Source organism: Botrytis sinoallii (assembly GCF_014898435.1).
Source record: "Botrytis sinoallii strain Bc 23 chromosome Unknown BSIN_006, whole genome shotgun sequence".
Lineage (NCBI taxonomy): Eukaryota > Fungi > Ascomycota > Leotiomycetes > Helotiales > Sclerotiniaceae > Botrytis > Botrytis sinoallii.
In genome coordinates this window covers 196,557-218,913 of record NW_024066033.1, presented here as the reverse complement: position 1 = coordinate 218,913, position 22,357 = coordinate 196,557, and the positions used below count along the sequence as shown (strand labels likewise).

At 42.0% G+C, this 22,357-nt stretch overlaps 8 protein-coding genes across 8 annotated transcripts; 3 read left to right on the top strand and 5 right to left on the bottom strand.

The window, feature by feature from the left end:
- Nucleotides 1-3,209: 3,209 nt before the first annotated feature.
- On the top strand, nt 3,210-3,974 carry EAF02_003959 (uncharacterized protein; the record flags this gene model as incomplete). Its single annotated transcript, XM_038900007.1, has 2 exons — nt 3,210-3,331; nt 3,401-3,974. The coding sequence occupies 2 exons, from the start codon at nt 3,210-3,212 to the stop codon at nt 3,972-3,974; spliced, it is 696 nt and encodes a 231-aa protein (XP_038759714.1).
- Nucleotides 3,975-5,259: 1,285 nt separating this feature from the next.
- On the bottom strand, nt 5,260-6,208 carry EAF02_003958 (uncharacterized protein; the record flags this gene model as incomplete). The annotated part of the gene is made up of 2 exons (XM_038900006.1): nt 5,260-5,550; nt 5,612-6,208. The coding sequence occupies 2 exons, from the start codon at nt 6,206-6,208 to the stop codon at nt 5,260-5,262; spliced, it is 888 nt and encodes a 295-aa protein (XP_038759713.1).
- Nucleotides 6,209-7,353: 1,145 nt separating this feature from the next.
- Nucleotides 7,354-9,335, bottom strand: EAF02_003957 (uncharacterized protein). Its single transcript, XM_038900005.1, has 5 exons — nt 9,004-9,335; nt 8,583-8,941; nt 8,301-8,529; nt 8,147-8,242; nt 7,354-8,100 (listed from the first exon to the last, which is right to left on the bottom strand). The coding sequence occupies exons 1-5, from the start codon at nt 9,180-9,182 to the stop codon at nt 7,647-7,649; spliced, it is 1,317 nt and encodes a 438-aa protein (XP_038759712.1). The 5' UTR covers nt 9,183-9,335; the 3' UTR covers nt 7,354-7,646.
- A 511-nt stretch (nt 9,336-9,846) lies between these two features.
- On the bottom strand, nt 9,847-11,628 carry EAF02_003956 (uncharacterized protein; the record flags this gene model as incomplete). The annotated part of the gene is made up of 1 exon (XM_038900004.1): nt 9,847-11,628. The coding sequence occupies one exon, from the start codon at nt 11,626-11,628 to the stop codon at nt 9,847-9,849; it is 1,782 nt and encodes a 593-aa protein (XP_038759711.1).
- A 1,783-nt stretch (nt 11,629-13,411) lies between these two features.
- Nucleotides 13,412-14,153, top strand: EAF02_003955 (uncharacterized protein; the record flags this gene model as incomplete). The annotated part of the gene is made up of 2 exons (XM_038900003.1): nt 13,412-13,494; nt 13,547-14,153. The coding sequence occupies 2 exons, from the start codon at nt 13,412-13,414 to the stop codon at nt 14,151-14,153; spliced, it is 690 nt and encodes a 229-aa protein (XP_038759710.1).
- A 400-nt stretch (nt 14,154-14,553) lies between these two features.
- Nucleotides 14,554-16,707, bottom strand: EAF02_003954 (uncharacterized protein; the record flags this gene model as incomplete). Its single annotated transcript, XM_038900002.1, has 10 exons — nt 14,554-14,801; nt 14,860-15,136; nt 15,196-15,243; nt 15,300-15,572; nt 15,634-15,725; nt 15,777-15,833; nt 15,893-15,974; nt 16,026-16,049; nt 16,102-16,380; nt 16,432-16,707. The coding sequence occupies 10 exons, from the start codon at nt 16,705-16,707 to the stop codon at nt 14,554-14,556; spliced, it is 1,656 nt and encodes a 551-aa protein (XP_038759709.1).
- A 428-nt stretch (nt 16,708-17,135) lies between these two features.
- On the bottom strand, nt 17,136-19,669 carry EAF02_003953 (uncharacterized protein). The gene is made up of 5 exons (XM_038900001.1): nt 19,046-19,669; nt 18,914-18,988; nt 18,784-18,860; nt 17,576-18,735; nt 17,136-17,524 (listed from the first exon to the last, which is right to left on the bottom strand). The coding sequence occupies exons 1-5, from the start codon at nt 19,098-19,100 to the stop codon at nt 17,425-17,427; spliced, it is 1,467 nt and encodes a 488-aa protein (XP_038759708.1). The 5' UTR covers nt 19,101-19,669; the 3' UTR covers nt 17,136-17,424.
- Nucleotides 19,670-20,938: 1,269 nt separating this feature from the next.
- Nucleotides 20,939-22,189, top strand: EAF02_003952 (uncharacterized protein; the record flags this gene model as incomplete). The annotated part of the gene is made up of 1 exon (XM_038900000.1): nt 20,939-22,189. The coding sequence occupies one exon, from the start codon at nt 20,939-20,941 to the stop codon at nt 22,187-22,189; it is 1,251 nt and encodes a 416-aa protein (XP_038759707.1).
- Between the last annotated feature and the right edge of the window lie 168 nt (nt 22,190-22,357).

Sequence of the window (22,357 nt, the reverse complement as noted above, 5' to 3'; positions counted from 1 at the left end):
GTGATCTAACTTGCAATGAATCTGGCGCCGACCCTTGCCGGTCGTAAAGAAAAGGTCCAAATGTCAGAAGAGAACATTAGTACACTGTAATATAGATTCACTACCTACCAAACCCCTCCTTCAGCTGTTTTAATCTGCCAGAGACCTGCAAGATGTTGATGACCTGTAACTTACGGCCTTCTTATCCTCGAGCACCATCAATAACATCAAATTGATCTGAACCTTGAACCATAGCACGAAATCCGTCAAAATGAATTTTCAGTCCATACACAATTTTGAGTTCGTTCGCACAGAGCCAACGACTTCTCAGATCCTCTTTGAGATTCTCCTGCCTGATGGCGACAATGCCATCTTAAAAATTACCGCCGAGGGAGCCTCAAATTTCATCTTCTACACATATGTCCTCTCATCCATTTATTTCCTCCACATTTTCCAACGACTTATCATCCACCATCACAGAGCCTTCTCCAATCAATCTCTCCCAATAATTGCGATTCAATTATCGAGTATAAACCATGTCGCAATTTACCTACATTGTGTTTGGGACAATCTTTTTCGATACCTTTTCAACACTCTTCTCGGCCTACCGTATGGATCTTCATTCTTTTACCCACTCCTCAATACTTGATAGAGGTCTTCCTGCGCATTTCTATCCATCACCCGACATCTGAAGGCCTCAACTTCTGGACAAAACAACTTCTCGTTCTCGCCATTGAAATGGCTGTGCTGAGCTTTTCTAACTGCATCATTCCGTGGTATGAAGCACAGTAAGAGCGATGGCGCATGTCGACGGATCACTTAGCAGACAAAGAGTTTCAAATTCAAGCCAAGGCAAGTGAATGTGTTAAAAGGGCCTGTCAAAATGGAGATCTAGATCATCAGTTATCTCACATATCTGAATCTCTAAAGTTGCAACTTGAAGATAATCAGGGAGTTCAAGGCAGAGATGATGAATACCAAGCTCTTTGTTCGGATATCAGCGATGTTGTTGAAGACCTTGAAAATATCATCTCGCAAACAGGAGACTCTGGTGTCAGCAACGCTCATGATCTTGATACTTTGTGGGGCTTGATAGAGAGGAGTAAATTGGCCGTTGAAAGTGAAGAAGGTGTCAAGGAAATACACGGTGATGAAATCGATGAGGAAGGATGGAGCACCCTTGGGGAGAGTGTTGTTCTGGTACATCGAAACGAGGGAAATATAAGCAGTTGATAATGATATTTTGAAGCAAAGGGGATCACATCAGCCGTAAACAATACTTGTGGACTTAAGTTCAAAAAGGACCAAAAGTATCATGAGAAATAGTGCGCACAAAGGTGTTGTCAAATGAAAGGATGAACCGTCATGCAACTACGATTTGATGCTACAACTTGACCGCTCTCATTGTGACCATACTCTGAGTTCAATGACGTACCTTGTGTTTGAGTAAAACTTTCTGGTTCCCACAGATAATCAGAGTTCTAAATTTGATGATCAGACATAAAGTGATATTATCAAAAGTAGCAAGAATTAGTGAATGTTTCAGGGTTTAAAATCAAGGGAGGTTAACAATCGGCAAGAGATAAACTCACTAGAACAGTATGAAAGAGAAGGTAGAACGACTGCCTGATGGAGCAGAAATATAATAATCTTGAAACATAAGAAAGATATACAAGTATTAAATAGTATCAGTGAATTTTCTTGATAACTCCAAACCTGCGTAGCTACTAGATATCATTCTGCTTTACAAAAGAAGATATATTTCAAGATATCCCGTCGAACAGATATGAAGTTCCTTCTCATGATAAGATCAGTATTCTAAACATCTACCTTCACCACCAACAACGACAAAATACTCTCAGGCATTGTCCACGAAAAGGCGCTTGCGACAAGATCAATGACCATGCTAAGAACGGAGAAGAGATAGCAGGACTCCTAATGCAGAACAGGGAAGAGAGCTACGTTTCTAGCACTTTGCTGAAAACTATTCCAATTTGAAACTAAGGCTGTGATAGTTGATGTAGGATATTTTGGGGAGTTGTAAATGAAAGGTAAAATCTAGTAGAACTCAACTACTCAGACCTAAGTGACAGCTGTATTTAGGTGTCCTGGTCCGATTACAGATGCAGGAATAGAGATTATAATGGATGTCTCAATGTTGGACAGTATGCTCATTGATGATTGATGAGTTGACCCCTCTTTCCATCTTACTGGTATCGCAATTGGAGCTTTATCGTCTATAAGGGGCAATAGAGCAAGATGCAATGCTGCAGCTATGTCAACTCAAGAAGATGCAATGCTGTAACATAATTCCGCTGCTCCGATCAATGCTAGAGATTCAAGATATCCGAAGGCTATGCTCAAGGTTCATAACACCCATGAATGGTTTCTTGGTTGAAAAATCTGTCTTGCCAGTCCACTATTCTGAAATTGGTTTCTCTTTCAAGATGGCAATCGAAATGGCAATGAAGAAGGACGGCGTTGCAGCTTCTTCATTGGATGCAGTGCTTGAAACCAACGACAATCGACAATTTAAGATTAATTGAGCCTTCCCATTACACTTTGATCCCGTTATCAATTTCAAAGGTCCCCCAAGACGGCTTTTAACGCAAACAAGTAACTTTGGACTGCACAGCTTCTTCTGGCCTTCCTTGGGTGTAGATTGGAAAGAAAGACAGACTCATGACCTTGCCGTTGCTGAGACAAAGATGTGGCCGATCAGTATCGAGAGTCAGTATGTAAAAGAGATTGAGTATATGAAGAAGGAAGCTATAGAGCTGCAAAATTACATTCATAACGACTGGGAAGTAATCTGTAGAGGCAAGTACTTCTCAAGTTCCTGCTGAATGCATTGAGAGTGCTCTGAAAGGAAAATGAGTGAAAACAAGTGAGTACTACACTATGTATTGGATCTCATCTCGAGTGATCCTCATTGTTTCTGCTTAGAAATGATTGGGAGTATAAGCAAGCATTTACCATCACCCAGAAAACATATTTCCAGTGAATCATTTGATTGAGATCGTCTTACGAGTATAGTTGGAACAATTTATAAAATTGATGCTGTATTTTAGTGGTTCATCCGACCGTAGCACCCTAATTGCTACCATACCCCACGGCTTTGTTCCGCGCTAAAAGCCCGGTCCAGCCCACCGAACCCCAAAGTCTGAACCTCCAAATCAATATCACAACCATTTCAACCACTCTTGCGACAACAACCCAAAATCGCAATCATGGCACTTCAGCAAGAAGATATCAAAGCTCTCGAGCAAACTCGTCAGCGTCTCTTAAATTTGACTGCTAATATCGCATCTCTGAAAGCTGATTTCCAGAGGGGCGCACCTCTACCTGAATAGTTCGTACCTTTCTCATACTTGTCGCATTCTGGATTGCGCACCCATTTTTACTAATTGGTTGACAATAGCTCCTCAATAATGACATCTTCATCCATTCTAAGTACAAATATCCAATCTGTCACCGATCATCTCGCCGCCAATAGTGAACTTCTCTCTCGAATCGTCGCATTCCCCTCTACCAATTTCCCCGGCCGCACACAAGAAGGACTTCTCCTACAACTACTGCGCAAAAAGCTAGAACCACAAGTAGAGACTTGGGTTGATGAGGGTCGTAATTTACAAATAGATGGTGCGGAAGGCGGGGAAGATATCGAAGAAACCTGGAAATGGGCGGCAGATTGGATTGGGCCAAGGATAAGAGAATATGCAGCAAATGAGGCTACCGATGAGTATACGTGGGAGGAGAGGGCGAGTGGTGATGTTGATAATGTCAATACAGGACTTAAGGATGAGGAAGATACTGACGATGAAGATGAAGATGAAGATGAGGAGGAAGAGGATGATGATGAGGTTATGGGAGGAATGGGTAAACGTGCCGAAAAGAAGAAGGCAAAGGCACCAGAGAAGGGAGTTACGAGGAAAGATGGGAGAGTGAGGACCAAAGAAGAGATACTGAGATTTGCTACCAGTGGGGTTATTTGAAGTTAATCCCCCACGTGGGAAGAACAAATCATGCTGTATTGGCGTAATCGCCGAACATAGAGAGGTTCGAGCTTGTACCCTTGGTGGTATGACTTCACCGTTCATACGAGAGCAGAGTTTCATGTTCCAATGGATGGGCCTCGCCAGGATGCTTCTGAACCCTCAGCTGGTTGGTGTAGTCACCAGCACCATCATTCGATCTTAGGAGATCGAACTCCATATTCGTTAGCTGGGGGTGGTGCTAAATCACGAGGGCTGCATTGCTCCCTCAAGCTGCCGCAGAAGCAAGTGCAGACATACTTTTACAAGCTACTTGTAGGAATGGTACTCTTTATAGAGTTCAATATCAATCATATACAATATAACCCTCAAAGTGGTTCTAATTTTCAAGAATCAATGCGTATAGATTTGTGACTGTTTGCAGCAAGAGTAATTGTGATCTAAGCAGATGACTATATGGTGCTTGGGTATATATCACTTCTAGCCATGAAATACTTACAATCTACTTTCATTTCGAAATTCTTCGCCAAAGATCCACAACTTCCGAATCCTTCCACCATCTTTACCTCTATTGACCCCCTTCTTCATTGATTCCTTTTCATCTTCAAAGCTGCATCCTTGGGTCTTCCTGTTGTGTGAAAACGTACCACCACCTCTTTCTTGTCTCCATCTCACTATGTTTCCTCTTAATATTCTGTAAAAGTCATAGAGATGAACCGCGAGGCTTTAGCTAAATGGAGGTTTGAAATGCTTGTGAAAAGCGTGAATGAGGAAAAGTGATGAAAGGCAATGGAGTGGTTTTTGTCATCAGTGTGAAGCAGGGATTTTGGATTGGAGAGAAGGAATGATGGAGAGTAAAAGGGGATAGAACGAAAGAATGAGGGTTGGAGCCAATGAAATTCCTTGGGATAGATTACTTTTCGAAAATGGAGACGATTGAAGGGATACAGAAGTGTCAAAGAATGGAATGGGTCGGAGTGAGGAAGAAAAGGTCCGGATCTGTCTTGATCTCGCCAAGAAGTCGTTTAGCTATGTGGAATAGGGATTTTCCGTGTAATGATTTGGCAATAATAATCTTAACAAGGAGAGGAGCTAACGGGAGGTATATATAGCATTAGCTTTGACAAATTCACAAATCGTGCAAAATAAAGATAGCAATATAGGACAATTAGATTAGATTATTCCATCTACTCATCCGCGTAATAGATCATAAAGACTTCAACTGCACCATGCAGGAGTCGAAAACAGTAAAATGTTGAAAAATCAAATGATTCCCGACACGGATCTAACCACGTCTACGTGTGCTAGGACTCTTGGCTGTGCTCTTTTGAGATTGAGTGGTAGTTGCAGCAGGGGAGGCTGCAACGGGAACCTTTTGCTTTCCATTTGAGGACTTCTTGCTCTTGCTCTTCTTGCTCTTGGTCTTACTAGGTGAGTTCCAGTAGTATACCATTTGCAGGGCTAGAATTGCGTTGAGTGCAAAACCGGCGATGAATCCGTAGAGGATAAGCTTATCGTCTACTTCCTGGAGGGTAGTAAAGATTCTGGAGAGGGAACCAGCGAGATAATTGAAGACCTGGAGATTGAGAATTAGTATTGTATTATTTGTATGTATAAAAAGACAAATAAAAACTTACAGCAAAAGCGCTCAACTGTCCTGTTCCTCCCTCTTGCCAAACAGTCAAGATCTGCGGCAATTTACTTGCTACTCCCAAAACTCCAGCTCCAGCTTGTAGGTATGCCAATTGTTGCATATCTAACATGTTTCCGCTGAACAGCGTAACGGCACTTGCGGCCAATCCTGCCACGAAAAGAGCGGCGGTGCTAGCTCTTCCGCTGTAGTTCAAAACCAAGACCGCAATCACTACATTCTGCACCATGATAAGAGCGGTCTCCCCATATGTGCTGAAGGGGAATTCTGATCGATAGTTGTATGCGAGGGAAATGAGGTAGGCGGATGTTTCGAGGAGGTAGGAGAGGAAGGATATTCCATCGGAAGATTTGGAGGAGATAAGTTTGAGAAGTTGAGGAATCTTGACAATCGAAGAGGCTGCGATGATTCCTACTCCAAGACCCTTAGAGATACCGAGTTTGAGACATTCTGTGTGGGTTGGATCAATATCGAGGAGGAGTGTTTTGTAACATTTTTCGCCGATGAGAGATACTCCCAAATCTTTGATAGGCGCAGGGAGGTTATGGGTTATGGGTTGGAGGGCGGTGCGAAGTTGATCCATGGTGAGGGTGTTTCGCTTTGCTTTACAAAAATGGAAGAGTGCAGTGCAATAACAACTTTCGAATGTTTTTTTTTTGTGAGGTTTTAGTCAATAATTTTTTATGTTGAGACACGACGAGGCTGTCAAGTGGAAATTTAGTGGGAACAGTAACCTACTGAGCTGACAACGCTAAAATTGAGGATGCAAAAGACCACCTTTCACAAATCCTTCAATTCAATCTTACAAATTCAATAGTAATTTATAACATAACACAATCAGATGAGAATTATTGGTTAGGAAAATGCATTCATGTAGGTACTGCCCAATAGAGAAAAGAGGGATGACAAATGGAAGTCTTCTTACAAAAGCGTTTGTTATCAAATTCGTCGGACATTCAAGTTGAAAATGCAACGTATATCTGGAATCATCGGGATGGCCAGATCTCGTAGCATATCAACCTACAGAAATATCTTTTGCTTTAAGGGTCAAACCTATCAGATAATTATCTCAGCTTCACTAATTTCAAGACCAAGTGGACTTTACATCTCTCATTGCCCTGAAATGGTGTTGACCAGAGAAAGAAGAGGAGCACAAGTCGTAGAATCACATTCCATATTTTCTGACTTAGCCCTAATGCAATCGATTCCTTCTTCCTCTGCTTTTAGTGGCACTTCTCTGAATATCACTTTCCAGAACATCCTTGACTCTGTTTCAGGACTGGCTCTCTTCTTCCCACCCAGTCTCTTGTCTAACTGCTCAATTACGGCACTGAGAGTTGCCCAAGAGGCACCCGTACTGTGGGGTTTAACGCTCTCAGTGCGCTACATACTTTTAGTAGACGATTTTCCCCTGAAAGCCCTCCCATGGTCCTCTTAATTAGAGCTGGCGGCTGACTACAATTTCTGTGCTCTCAGAGGCAGGAACGATTCTATTTTCCAAGACTAACTTCGTCGAACACCTTCTTGATACGTGATTGATATTTTTACATGGCTCAAGTTCTATAAAGAAGCTGAATTTCTTGGGTATCTTACATAGTGGTGATTGCTCAACGAGACTTCTCACTCAGTTATTGAACCGTCGTCCAAGTTCTTGTGTTCGTTGCCAGCAAGGGGGTGAAGAGTGAGAAGCAACGACTTTGTGCATGGGAGGAATTCTGCCGTGCTTCATGCGACGGAAGGTTGCTCATTTATTCCTTGATTGACAGAAGTCAAACACATGTCGATGATGATCTCAAAGACATGTTGTCAAAGATTTAATCTCGTCCAGAACATTTTGCGTGCAGATTAGGCGAATAATGAAAGAGGGAAAGACTTTCCAATTCATCATGCCCAAATTTATGCCATTTTCATAGATGAATATACATATATATACTTGGTTTCCTCCCACGCACAAACAACATGCCTTTAGAAATTCATACCAAAGCATCATATCTACCAACTCCCTAGAAATAACGCAGACCCTAAACCCTTTTCCCTAATTCCCATCCCGCCATTCCCATTCTCGCTACCCCAATCACCACACCCCCACCCACCATAGACACCGCACTAAAAATCTGCAGTCCTAAATACCCATCTCCACTCCCTCTTCCATTCAATATCGCTCCGCTAATAGGCAATCCCGTGAGACAACTAATCGCAATGATACTCTGAAACGTGCCGAATCTTTGACCCAACGTTTGAAGCGTACCAGATTTCGCACAACAAGGCATCATTAGAGAGATGAAAGCACCAGATAGAAATCCATAAACTACAGCGAAGAAAATCAGGCCGACGTGAGAGGAATGGTATGTGAAAGGAATCCAGAGAGTGATGATTGAGAAGCCTGTTAGTATACAGACGATGGTCATTGTGTTGAAGTATCCGATCGTGTCGGCGAGGTGGCCAGGGAGAATACGGCCTGGTATGGAACCGGCGCTGGGAGGTCAGAATATTAGACATTAAGAAGATAGTGGAGTCTTACTTGATCAAGGAGATTAGATAAATGGAGAGAGAATTGGAGAAGCCGTGATTAAGAGCCATACTTGAGAGGTAATCGAATGGTGCCCAGAGTCCCCACCTGTTATGCGGGTCAGTTATGGAAGAATCAACAATAATCAGAGGGACAAAGCACATACATAACGAGAAAAGCACCAGCGGTGTATAATGCAAACTTCGGATCCTTGAAGAGGATGAAATCTACCCATTTTGCTTCTTTATTCCATGTTTTCTGAGGCATGCGCGCCCTGACAAGAAAGCAAGCACAAACTTGAAGGATACCAATAAGAAGAGCAACATAACGGACAGTACCATAAAAGCCGACTTCATCAATGAGTTTATTGACGAAGATTGGAAATATCACTCCTCCTAACCTCAAAGTCAGTAGGAAAGAACCGCAAACGTAGGAATCAAGTTCGTACCCAAACTACTTCCAGCAGTAACGATTCCGAGAGCCAATCCCCTCCTCTTTTCAAACCATTGTCCTGCACACACAAATGCAGCTACAAAGATACCGCAGGCCCCAAAACCGAACCCAACACCTTGAGCAAGAATAATTTGATAATACTTATGACACAGTGAAGTCATACACAAGGAAAAGACGCAAAGAACGCTGCACGGTATCAAGACTGGAGTAGGACCATAAGTATCCAAGAGACGGCCAAACAACGGAGCTGGAAGCCACATGAGACATAACTGTAGAGCGAAGATCCAAGAAATGGTAGATGGGGTATATTGACTGAGTTCGTGAAGTTGGTAGTACGTCTGAAACACTCCAATTCTGTATGCTTGCTATGAGCGGTATACTCAGGAACATATGTATGGGATGTGAATAGGACATACGCATTGAGAAAACCAAAGGTGGAAAACATGCACATTGAGCAACAGATAACGCATAACCAGCCTGTAAGACCTCCTTCAGGAGGAATGATGGGAGTGATGGGCTCACTTGGATGTCGATTGGAACCAACACTTACTTCCGTACCATCGAGCTTCTCGATGTTGTGATCTTGCAAAGCCATTATAAATCATGTAGACCTGGAGATGAAGTGGGCTCGTGAATCGTGTCATAATTCTTAAGTAACTTCTGGACATTTTAGATGTTACAGTTACCCTAGTATATCTACATTCTCGCTTGAAGTATCATTGGGTGGGTGGATGGAGTGGATATTGCGGAAGACTTTGATAATTTTTAAAGAAAGCAGTGGAGATGGGCAAAAATATCTGACGAAGAACCATTAATTATATTATATTCCTGTTAATTACAAAATCGTACCAAATACGCCCCAAAGTATATATATAAAACGCTGTGAGTAGTTGCTGTGCCCTATGGCCTCAAAGACTTCCGATGATTACGTGAGTTCCCGCAAGGAAAATCAAGGTTAATTCTCAGAAGCCGACTTTTCACAACAATTACATTTCCGGTTTAGCCCCGATGCATAACCTTAAATAGAACAAAAAAACACCATTCGCTAGTAACTTACTCGGCAAGTAATCGCGTGCTATGTAGAGGTGTGGTTGTTCCTTCACAGAGAGATCAAAACACCCCTGCGCCTCCTTCCTTCCTTTAGTCTTGAGGCTGATTGCTCCTTTGAAGCAGTGGTAACGTGCAGGTAGATCGTTCCGACGCTAATATTTGTCTCCACCAGAGGTGTATATGACAATTCTCTTGGAGTGACTCCCAAATTATCCCACAACATCACCGAAGAACTGTGCCCACCCAAAATCCTGTCCATTTAAGCCTCCGAACAGGTCATCTCCAATAGTCCCTGTCCAATTCTGTGTACTCGAAGATACACTAGGGTGATCAACAACACGATGGAGGGATTCCAGAACCATCTGATCTTCACGCTTCATATCTATGAATCGATTGACCAACATTTGCGCAGTATGTAAAGCCTCTCTCGACAGATGGGTATCCCATGATTTGCTAGCGAATTCTAGAGTGTCCATGGCTTGGGGTAGAAAGGATATGCTTTGACGCGTGTTTATCGACAGGAGTAGACAAACCGTGTTGAATGGAACGCTGACCACGTTCCACCAAGGAACTCGCTTGTCTGACAGATTTCGGGACTCCGCAAAGGCACTGCGAAGAACTACCATTATAGTATTTAAGACGGAAGAACTGAATTTCGAATGAGTTAGGTGTAGTTTTCGAGAAAGACACAAAACAACATCTGCCTTGATCATGGTCAGTCCCGAATGATTACAAGGCAAGATCGCCAAATGTTCAATCGCTATTCGCAGGGCATCAGGGTCAACGTCTGAGATAGTGCAATATGATAGTCGTTCCGCCATAACAATCAAGTCGCCGATTGAATCTCCTTCTTTAGCGATAGGCTTTCGGCATCTAACATTGTCCAAGGAAACCTTTGAACGGCCGTATTCGGCAGCGAATAATTGGTTCAGGGACATCACGATCCAAAAGACCCGCCGACGTAATTCCAATACATCTGGTGAGAAGACCTTTCTGGATCCGTCAACGGCGAAAACAACAGTATCCAATTCTCGATGAAGGCCAATTGATTCAGCCAAATGAACGGTCGTAAAGATTGCCAATGAAGACAAATTGGGACGACTCGTGGATCGAAGGTAAAGAGCCCGTAATGTCCATGCCATCACATGTTCAAGAGACATATCGCCATGCCTCTGAGATCCTTGCTCCAGCAAGCATCGGCCATGCTCGAAGACATCACTTTCAAGCATAGATGCAATCTGTCTCGTGAACAATGCACCCAAAGTCACAACCCCACAGATAAGTGCCTCGAATCCAATACTTCCCGTATCATCTTTCCAAAAAAGCTCACATCTGTGTCGAAACTTTTCCTTTTCTAGAAATCCAAAAACGGGGTTGATGTGTTCAAAATAAACATCTATTGCTGAAGATGCAAATCCCCAAGAACAAAATTCGTGTAAACGCATATAATTCGGTTTCGGTGCTTCTGACCGGATCCCAGCATTCCATGCATAACTGTGCAACCGTGGAGGTGTGGCCATCTCCAGTTCCATTCCTAGACATCTCGGGAATGCGATGGCACTATTTGCGCTGGTAAATCTGCATTTGTATGGCTCCAAAATCGATAAATCATTTGTGGTTTCATTGCTAGCAGTGCCTTGTTTAATGTCTTCCTGGTGAAACAATTTGGCTGGAGTTTCTTCTGGTTTTCCATTGATTACAAAAGGAAGATTTGAATTTTTTCCACCCCTTTGTGTAAGATCAGAGGATTCAGCACTCGATGCAACTGTATTGGAAATGTTCTGAGATTGGGATCCTTGGAATGTTGGCTCATGAGATAGCTTTGCTTTCTTCATGGAGCCAACTGGCGTTATATTGGGAGAGAAGCTACACTCATATTCATAACCTACACACTCTGAACATGGCGAGCAGCCATCACATTTCCGCTTCCTCTTACGGCAACTATCGCATGCATTTCGGGCTCGAATACGTTTTCGGGGTGGATCCTGCATGAGGGTCTATTGTATAACGGGACACGAAAAAAATCAACAAGTAGAGAGTACCTAAAGAGCTTAGGACTTATCATATAACCTTAGGTGGGTGGTAGGAGTCCAGGGTAATTTGTACAACGAGATACAAAAGATATATACAATACAGAAGATAGCTCACTTGATTCATAGTAAGCGGAGTTGAATTAGATGATAGAAGATCACGTGTACATGATTAATAATAGGAGCTTGGTTATCTTTGTATTGATGGTCTTATATTTATGATCCACTATGTGGGGGTTTCTCAGCTGCAAGCCATGGATGTTCTTTCTTGAAGCAAAAAAAAAAGACAGGACAAGCGAAAAAAAATCCAAAAAAATCGCAGTCCTATGATCTCAGATTTAAACTGAGTATGGAATGAAAGAATGCTCTTCAAAGTATCTCCCAATAGGAATCGAACCAATATCTCCAGAATCAAAATCTAGTGTGCTAACCATTACACCATGGGAGAAATGCATATTTGATGCAGGCTTCAAAGTTTTTTATAAATATATTCTTACAAAATAGGGAACTTCTATCTCTGTGCTACTGCCGGTATCCACATCAAAATGATTCCACTCGAATTAGACCTTTACGTAATTATTATTGCGATGTTACTCGAGTAATGTTAGAGCTTTCATTCTCTAAGACGTTCTGAAGAATTTAAAACAATTTGATCTTCAAAATCTATTTATCTATACGAGGGCGTGTCTTTGATGATTGCCGGGCAAAATAACCGAACTCATTAATATTTATTATATGATTTTTATAATGAATATAACTTTATAAATATTAATGATTCTACTTTATCAAATTTATATATAGATCTTGATATAAAAAATTCTTTAAATTTGAAAAGATTTTTCAAATACTATTTTTATTTCAATTGTTATTGAATTTCAAAATAGATGAGTTTGTGCTTATTTTGGTGAGGAAATTTCCCTGCGCACGGTCCCGGCAATCATCAAAGACACGCCCTCGTACAGACAATTCAAATGACTAGGTATAGACAATTGAATCTTTGAACTGTATTCGGTTTCTATAATGTATTCATTCTTTTAAACAATTCGAATAGTTGAAAGTAATTCAATTTTTGAAATGTATTTTATTCTTTTATTTTTTTTGGGATATACAAGAAGGATTCAATCTCTGAAATGCATTCAAACTTCTATCACTTTGAATCTTTTAATTCCATTCGGGAATTCAAAGCTATTGATTATCGAATTATAGTCTGGAGTATCGAATGCCTTAAAACATCTACCGACATTTGAATCTCTAAAATGTGTTCAATTTCTGAAATATATCCATTCTTTTACATGATCAGAATGAATGAGAGGAAGCCAATCTCTGGAATACATTCAAACTTCTGAATACTTTAAATGTTCCAGTTCCATTCAGGAATTCAAAGCTATAGATTGTCGAACTGCAATCCAGAGTACGAAATTCTTTGAATATTCCAGCTCCATTTAGAAATTCAACGCTTTTCATTATCGAACTACAGTTCAGAGTATTAGATCCATTGAATCTCATATTTCTACATTTCCATATGTCATGTACAATCAAGTAGATAGAATTCGATGGAAGCCTAGCAATCTTACAGATGTAAGTAGTTTCATGGCGAATACAAGGCTGCAGAATTACACAGCGTGAAAGCCTGGAGGGAAGTTTCTCCAGTACTACACTATCTGTCATGTTTATATGTAGATGTTCTTCGCATTCCTAGAGAAAACAAGTGTATCTATCATCTCATCCATCGAACCTCATCACAATGGCCCAATTAATAAACAATCCCGGCACTCACAACCCAAACTTGAATATGGACGAAATTCTGCCTAACCTATGGATCGGAGAGTGAATCAAATTTCTATTCTCTCCATTTCGTACATCTTACTAATACCCTCAGTATACTTTCCACATACAATATCTCCAATCTCCAAAGCAAAAATATATGCACAATCATATCTGTAAATGATCAACCTCTTCCTCAATGGCTTCGTACCCGCTATCTCGAACTTGGTTTCTCTCACCATGACTTTCTAGTACAAGATGATGCGCTGGAAGATATTCTACATATTATGAACGATGCATGCGAGATGATTGATAAGTCACTTTGTCAAAACAAGGGCGTACTAGTTCATTGCGGACTCGGGATTAGTAGATCTGGAACGGTCGTTTTGGGATATGGTGAAATTACTCTCTTTACCCTTACTTCGTGGGTCATGATATTGATTCGACTAACTTCGTATGCAGTAATGCGAGAGAGGACTTTGGATCGAGAAGAAGCTCTAGCTCTCGTGCGGAAGAAGAGATCGCGGGTGCAGCCTAATACTGGGTTTTGGGAACAGCTGAGTATATGGCATGATTGTCATCATGATGTGTTTGAGAATTTCGATGGTGAAATCTTGGAAAAGAAAATCTATCGAGAGTGGAAAGAAAAGACTGCGATGGAGATGGGTAGTAGAGTGAGTAATCTTGCTCAATCTCAATCATCAGTTGGAGGACAGAGATAGCTGAATGTTGGAAACGATTTGGTGTTATGAAGTCTTGAATCTTTGACAGGATAGTGTGTATAATTGATAATTCGAAGAAGTATGAATGTTTGGGCTCTTTTGATTCATGGAGATGAGACGAGAATACTTCGATATTCAAAAAGATCTGGTGATTTGAAAGCCGTTGCTTGATATTCGTTAAGAAAAAATCGATCATCCATACAGAACGAATGAAAAGTGGGAAATTTTTCAAGAATTCTTAATATCTGGTACAATAATGTTCAGAAAACAAGCATCAATCATCACAAAGACCTCCAAAATCAATAGAATCTCTTCCCATAAGATCAGATAAGCAATATCATCGATTGGAACCCACTATCAATATTACTACAATTACCATCGCCTATCTCAAAATTCCTCTTCATCTCCCCAAAGCCTCCTCGACAATCTTCGCCACCCCAACAATCTTTTCCTCTTCGCACACTCTCCCCACAATCTGTATCCCAACCGGCGCACCATCATAAACCACCTTGTTATACGCCGTCCAATTCCTCAAATCCTTCTCACTAACGGGTACATAAACATGATGTTCATCCACATCCTTATCCACATGAGTGATTGGAATAACCAACGCCGTATAGTCCAAAAGATTGAGAACTTCCGTATACGCTATATCCATCAGCATGATATTCCTACAACAAATACTACTGTGTCATGGAGCACATACCGAGATGTTCCCATTTCCCGGGTATAACAGCTGCATGAGGAGCTGCGGGCATTAATACTGCATCCACCACATTCCCATCTGCATCTGCTGTACTATTCCAATAATCAGAGTAAGCTTGTCTATAATCTCGGATTTGTAATGCTCGATCTTGATATTCGAGAAGAGACATTGGTGGTTTTAATGTGTAAAAGTTTTGTAAATCATTAATCAATGGCTCTCCGGATAATGCTAGTTGTTTGTGAATATGATGGGATCCATCTGCATTCATTATTGCTGGCTGATAAATTGATTTTCTATTAGTTCCTAAGTATATACTTGATCAGAGAGAAAACTTACGTGAAGTCGCTCGGGTACATTATGAGATGGTGGAAACCAATCTATGACCTGAACACAATATTAGCCTGCTGTCCTACAATCATACATCATAGTAAGACAAATACCTCGTGTCCTGCATTCTCCAAAGCAGTCACAACCATTTCCAATGCCCGTGTAACAGGTGGGTGAGGCTGAATCATTCCATCCCACCAGAAAATGCCAAATCTGAGCCTTTTCCCGGCTTCAGGTCGATTCTCTTTACGCCAGGGCATTGGAACGACGGCTGGATCGCGAAGCCAGGGGGATGTGCACAAAAGGCTACTCATGACTAATTCTAAGCCTTCGAGGGAACGTGAAAGGAACCCAACTGAGGAGGGGATTAGTGTTTGCCCGGGGTTCTGCGGTTAGCTAGTTAGTATGATGGTAAATAATTAGGAGGGAATATTGTATTTGAAGTACAGTATTGGCAACCTCTCGGTAAGAGAATCTATTATGAGTTGGCTTGATGCCATAGATACCACAGAATGCAGCTGGTACGCGGATAGAACCGGCTATGCTGAAGTTAATTATGGGTTTAAAGGTATGTAGAACAGATTAGATACCAATATCAGTACCTATACCCAATGAACTCCCACCCATTGAGATAAGCGCTGCTTCACCTAGAGCATATTGTCAGATCAATCGAATTCACACTGGGAAATAATTTGTATCCTCATACCCCCAGAAGAACCACCACAGGAGAGAAGTCGATTGACTGGATTGAGTGTCTGGCCTATGATGTTGTTTATGGTTTCGTCATACTGAACATTAATTAGCTTGCCACTTTCACTCAACTAGGCACTAAAGCTTACGAGAACGGTTTGTGGCAAGCTGGTCTTCCTAACTGTCAGTAAATATTCAAACTAAAATATGATGAGAGATACATACTTTACAGAAGACTACCGCACCTTGTTCCTCTAATTCAGAGATTATCTGGCTGTTTACCATACCCACCTTATTACTATTACCATCTCCCTCAAATGTACCGATCCATCCAACATAGCCCATGGTAGTATCCGATCCCTTTACATGAAATTGATCTTTGACGCTGATCGGAAGACCATGAAGAGGCCCTCTGACGGACCACGCTTCATTTTGAAAGGATTCATCCAAATTTCTAGCCTTTTCCACTGGTTCAGGTATCATTATGTTAAGCAAGCAAGGATTCTATTTTAGTGAGCTTTATATCCATTATCGATAGTAGACAATTAAACATACAATTTGGTGAGCAATGCAAGCAATTTTGCAAGAAGCCAGGACACATTGAACAGCAGTCCATTCTCCACTCCTAAGCTTTCTTAGAATTGAGATCGAATCATGACTCAAGACTCCTTGTTCGAATCGATTGAGATACTTGCAAATAACAGACGATGTAATATTTCGCTGGGCTCTTGCATCTGCAATTTCATTTGACGAGAGTCTCCATTCTTGAGGGATTTTCTCTAAAATTGAAGAAGCCCTTTCTGTTGCTTGAGCTTGCCAAGATGAAGACATGGCTTTTGCTTTTCTCTGCGGTGAAAGAAAAGGCTTCTATATAGTTGTTGATAACGTTCGATCTAGGAAAAATGATACTTCCAAGTCTATCGCGACAGGAGAGGCAAATTTCAGAAGTGCTTCTCTGTTCGCAAAGACAAGTGACCAAAAAGTTACTTATGCAATGTTGTATTATTGAAGTGGCTTTACCGTTGATGTGTTGGGTCAGGTTTGCCGTCTGTCCAGACTGCACTCCTATTTAGATTCGAGTTTGGAAATTCCGGAGATGCTATTGTTGATTTCATAAATTTATTATTTCAAATCAAATGAATCTTAAAAAACTCAATCTCTGTATGTATTCGAAGAAACTGAGTGTTTTAAGATTTTCAATTGTTGGACTGTAGTCCGGACTATGGGATACCCTGTGTTGGGTGTAGTTACACTGCAGAGTGAATCCATCTGATGATGAATAGTGAAGACCAGATTCACTAACTCCGAACCTGATTGGTCGGACTCAATAGCCGCCATCGTCTTTGCATACCTATCAGCTGTGATATTTCGCAGTAAAGCTGCATAACCAAGTACAAGATGCATAGATTACTTCAAGGACAAAAGAAAGAAGAAAACTTCAACTTTGGAAGACTTTTCACATCATTCATCAAAGGAATTGGTTTACATGTGAAAGTAAGAGTTGCCAGCAAGCCCCTAGCTTCATCTCGCAAATTTTACCATTCTTTCTCAATCGGAATCTGCATCATCCTCCAATTCTTCAAACCTCCCTTGTTGCAACGCTTCCTCCATCGGGTTTGTCGCAGTGATGATTCCATTCTTCTTCAATCTAATAGTGTGTTAGCTTGTGTGATTTTTTACTTGGGAAGATTTTAAATACCGCTCAAACAATACAAATAATCTTTCAGCCTCCCTCTCTTTCTCTTCCTGGCTCATCTCAGGAAGATCAATCTTCTCCTCCGCTTCGAGAAGTTGCCCTGTAATAGGATTGACTGCTTTACCACTATCGTGGCTGGGCCTTGTCATACCATTACCTTTATCATTTTCCGTACTCCACGCTTCAAAGGCATTTTCTGGGATAGGGACATTGTGCTGGAACAAGAAGCCAGAGGCAAATCCGTAGCCGAGGTTCTGAACAAACGTGCTAGCGTCCTTGTCAGACAGCTCAAACAGTAATGCAGCTATAGATTCCCGAACTTGGGGCGCCATGGGACTTGTTGATAATCGAATCAAGCGTGCAGACAATGACTCTCCTCTGCCTACAGGTTGTTCACGGTCTTTGTCACTTGGAAGTAACCGGGTTTGCATTAATTGGTGAACTTCGGAGGGACCGATCTCGTATGCTTTACGAATGAGGGTGAGTAGTGGTGAGACAAGCTGCTCAAGTTCTTCGTCTTGGTATTTGTTGATGGAATGATCGAGGAGTTCAAGAAACTTCTCGACATTTAAGTTCGGGCTTCCTTTAGGAAACAGCACGTTAATATTTCCTGGGTCTTCAAGAGGTATGTTGATAAGAGTGTTGACGAGTTGCGCGATAGGAGAATCTAGAGGTGCGTTCGGAATCGTCTCTATTTTATGAAGAATGGATAAAATATGAGGAAGTGCTTGGGAAAAACTGGAGTTTCGTTGGAGACAAAAATGTGTGATGTTAAAAAGAAGCTTAAGCGATTCAGCAAGAGCCATATCCTCCATTGGATCTGATTGTTTGACTTTCTTCTGCTTCACACCGTGAAGCTTATCATGGTTGGCAATGTTGTGTGAGATGGTGTCTGCCAGATGACACTGGTCAATGAGATTCTCAATGTTTATCGTGGTACCGTAAGTTGTAAGAAAGATAATTCTAGACAACAAAAATTCGTCATCAACGGATGCAATTCTATCTTTGAGTAGAGCGCAAGCCCTTTCATCATAACCCAAGCTAACCAATATCTGTCGCGTATCTGGCTTCAGGAGGAGGGCGTTTGCGAGGCATCGAAGTGCATTTCGAGAAGTAGTTTTGGAAGGACTATTGAAGGCATGCTTTGAAAGAGTCTCGATTCCCTATTGCAAAAATTAGGAACGTCTTGCGTTTAGATATGTGTGACCTACCTCTTTGGTAAATATCGGGTCTGCATTGGAAGGGTCACGACCATAAACCTTCAACTGCTCCAGGAGTGCATCTCGTTCTGCGAGGAGGAATAAGTATATCTTAGACTATGCGAAATCAATTCATACTCACGATGCGGTAGAAGGCTAATCTTCTCTAAATCCGCCTTGAGGCTTTCTACAATTTTGGTAACGTCCGTCAATTTTGCTGTCAATCATTGTCAGCAAATGATAGCATGAACTTCCATCGCATTTACAGATATACCTTCGCCGGTCAGCTCCTGGGAAGATAATGATGTTCTAGCACTTGAGATGGACATGTTAAAGGGTTGAAAACGAAGTAAAGTTTCCGAAAATTCGTATCAGTCTCATATGATGCTCGCAGATTGTGAATCTACGAAAAGAATTCCAACGTGGAGTCTCTTGGACAAAACCTCACGCCACTGCCCGCTCACTTGGACCCGTTGCTTAAATATACTCCACGGCGATTATTAGCAGATGGCGCACTTAAAAACAAGTTTTAAATGCGGGCTGCAGGTGTTACAATCTCTCTAAGCCGATCGTGTTTCAATTTTCTGCCGATGCTGTACTTTCCTCCACTTATCTGGTATTCTTTCGATGGGTACCGAGCGACAACTTTAATTTGGGTCGTACAAGAAGAGCCACGGCACACGACACTTAGAATCCAGTCAATGAAGTGGGCGAAGATGGCAATTAACGCATAGCAATTTACGAAGCGTGGAAGGAACAAGGTGGTGTGTAAGAATATTGCGTCTGTTGTGCAATATGGTATGAGTAACGTGGAGATGCTTGAGGTCCAGAGCGAAACAGGCGTCCTGGAGATTCGGATTGGAAATCGTACAACAAAAAGCTTTCAATTCAAGCCTGTTGGGTCAAACAATTGTATGAACATTGGATTCGAAGGACAGTAATGACTTCAGTGACTTCAGCCTTGAATTCTGCCAACATATTGCTTTTCTTGGGTTAGCGCACTGATATCGGATGGGCGGTGTAATCTTCACGTGACTTGATCTCTGCTGCAATGAAAGAGGCTGTACAATGTACCTGGCCGGCTAGATAGATCCAGGAGTATTCTCCGAACTTTTATTTACAACATATATATGTCTAGTATCTAGTATCTAGCTCGAGCCTAGGTAGTCGTCTAGGAAGTTAAATGCAACACTCACCAGATCAATTGAAGCTCTTCATAATTAGTAATTAACATCTCTTTTTTTGATTCGTCCCAGTTCCTCTTATTTTCATACAGTTACATACAACTTCAATTGGATTACTACGAAACTCAACCTTGCATACGATGCTATTTTTACTTGCGGGAGCTTATCATTTCCGGGGAAAGCCCTCGAGTCGGCGCATGCGTAATCATTGTTCCAGTCTAGCGGAATACACACTACTGGTGATTAGGTCAGGAGACTGACTTAAGAATTAAGTAAATTTACCCCGAATTTGGTGTCGTCATCAAAGTCAAGACATTCTTCTATCTTATCATAGCTGCTTGCTGGCGGCTATTGAAAAAATGCTATCATATCGCTGTCATAACATTGTCGTAATAGCGTCATTAGTTATATGATTATCAGACAAAAGAGCATGCGACAGTTGTGAATCGCGTGCAACAACCAGCCTCGCTTATACCCAGATGCTGGTCTTCGTACCAGATATAGTATGTGTGCAGATGAAAAGTCCCCGCATCTAGTTTGATAGTTCAATACGACCTCGAGGGGATGATCTTTGTCTCTAGATTTGATGAATGTGGAGAAAGGTCCGGCGAGCTAAACTCTAAAGCTTCACGCCGTCGTTGAGATCATGGCTTTGCCATCATACTTTTTCGAGTGCCTGCCTCTGCTATAATCTGGGATCGGAAGCTCAGTGTCTCGAAACCCAGTCTAGAAGGCTTTCTCTGCCACTGACATTCTCTTTTCTGACCCAGATTGTTGGAATATACATACGGACTCACAAGACTCAAACATAGTCATGCCTCACGAACTCCAGCCACAGTGTTAAACCTGGTCATCGATATTCACACTGTTTCTGACACTATAATAAGCCCCCCCTCGGCACGAGAAGGGTTTAATAGTATACCAGTATAGAGAACAACTTCCAGAGCTGACAACAGTTTCACATCCACTTAATATTTGCAGCAATGACTACTATCTCGGATGTGATCGCAAGGCAGAAGAAGGAGAACGTTCTGTGCCCACCCGAAATCAAAACAGTCGAGACTGAAGATACTGCCAGCACACTTACCATAGAACTTGTCAATCAAAGTTCTTCGAGCACCGTCTACGCATACGTCACTGGCCTTGCCATCAATAACAACAATTCCGTGGTGCTCCTGCAAGCTGATGGGTCGACCTTGTACTACCCTACAAACCCATCATCTAACGGATCTGCCTTGACAGAAGACTGTGCCATTCCACTTGGAGAACCAGGGTCTACTACGAAGGTCACTATTCCAAATATTGCAGGCGGTCGGATTTGGTTCTGCATCGAAGATACTTTGACATTTCTGCTCGATGTTGGGATTACAGGGCCTGCATTGGTTGAGCCCTCCGTCAACAATACCTCTGATCCAAACTACTTGAAAAATTGGGATTTTTGTGAGTTTACATACAATAGCTCAGAGCTATTTGCAAACATCACCTACGTCGATTTTGTGTGCCTGCCTGTCGCTTTGACACTGAACAGTACAAGTGGTGCAGTGAAACACGTTGGAGGTTTACCCTCAGATGGACTAGCGACAGTTTGCAAAGGTCTAGTAGCACAAGATGCGATCGACGGGGCCGGTTGGAGCCAGCTCATTGTGGAGAATAACGGTACGAATCTGAGAGCCCTTAATCCAACGGCAGGCATCGTATTCAATCCGGTACTGTTCGAAGGATATTGGACCAGTTACATCAATGATGTGTGGGATAAATATGGTAGCACTTCCCTAACTGTCAATACTCAAGCATCGTGGGGAGATGTTTCCGGATCAACCTCCGACCTCACTTCCTTCACCTTTGATAGCATCGGCTCCTTTACCAAGCCATCATCTGCAGACATTTTTGGTGGCGCGACAGGGGCCTTTGCAGCCCAGCCTACCAATACTGACCAACTCTTGAATATTGGCGCAAGACTTGATGCCGCATTCAATCGATCGACGCTTCTTGTCAATTCTTCCCAGCCAGATAAAGAAGTGGTGTCGACATATTACGAAAATGCAATCACGAATCATTATGCGAGAATCGTCCATGCTGCAAACGTTGATGGCCTCGGTTACTGCTTTCCGTATGATGATGTGACACCTGATGGAGGTATCAATCAATGCGGTGCAGTAAATGATTCGACGCCCGCTTCTTTAATTGTGACAGTGGGTGGTAATGACGCACATTCACAAGAGCCGGCTGCGTAAAGGCGACATTAACAACTCTACCGGCGAGAATTCTTTAATTTTACCTTCGATGTCGTCCTCGGAGAGGTCCATTCATTCCGTCCTTTTACTCTTAATGCTGGAGGTTCTATTTTTCCTTTCTCGATACGATTGATACTTCCGCGATCTCATTTCTGTCGTTGTAGATTG

Coding starts and splice junctions, on each gene's coding strand:
- EAF02_003953 (XM_038900001.1), bottom strand. CDS start 19,100: ATGTCCATCTCAAGTGCTAGAACATCATTATCTTCCCAGGAGCTGACC. Junction 18,861..18,913: donor GATTAGCCTTCTACCGCATC/GTGAGTATGAAT, acceptor TCCTCCTCGCAG/AACGAGATGCACTCCTGGAG. Junction 17,525..17,575: donor TTATTTGTATTGTTTGAGCG/GTATTTAAAATC, acceptor ACACACTATTAG/ATTGAAGAAGAATGGAATCA.
- EAF02_003957 (XM_038900005.1), bottom strand. CDS start 9,182: ATGGCTTTGCAAGATCACAACATCGAGAAGCTCGATGGTACGGAAGTA. Junction 8,530..8,582: donor TACTGCTGGAAGTAGTTTGG/GTACGAACTTGA, acceptor CTTTGAGGTTAG/GAGGAGTGATATTTCCAATC. Junction 8,101..8,146: donor TATCTAATCTCCTTGATCAA/GTAAGACTCCAC, acceptor CTGACCTCCCAG/CGCCGGTTCCATACCAGGCC.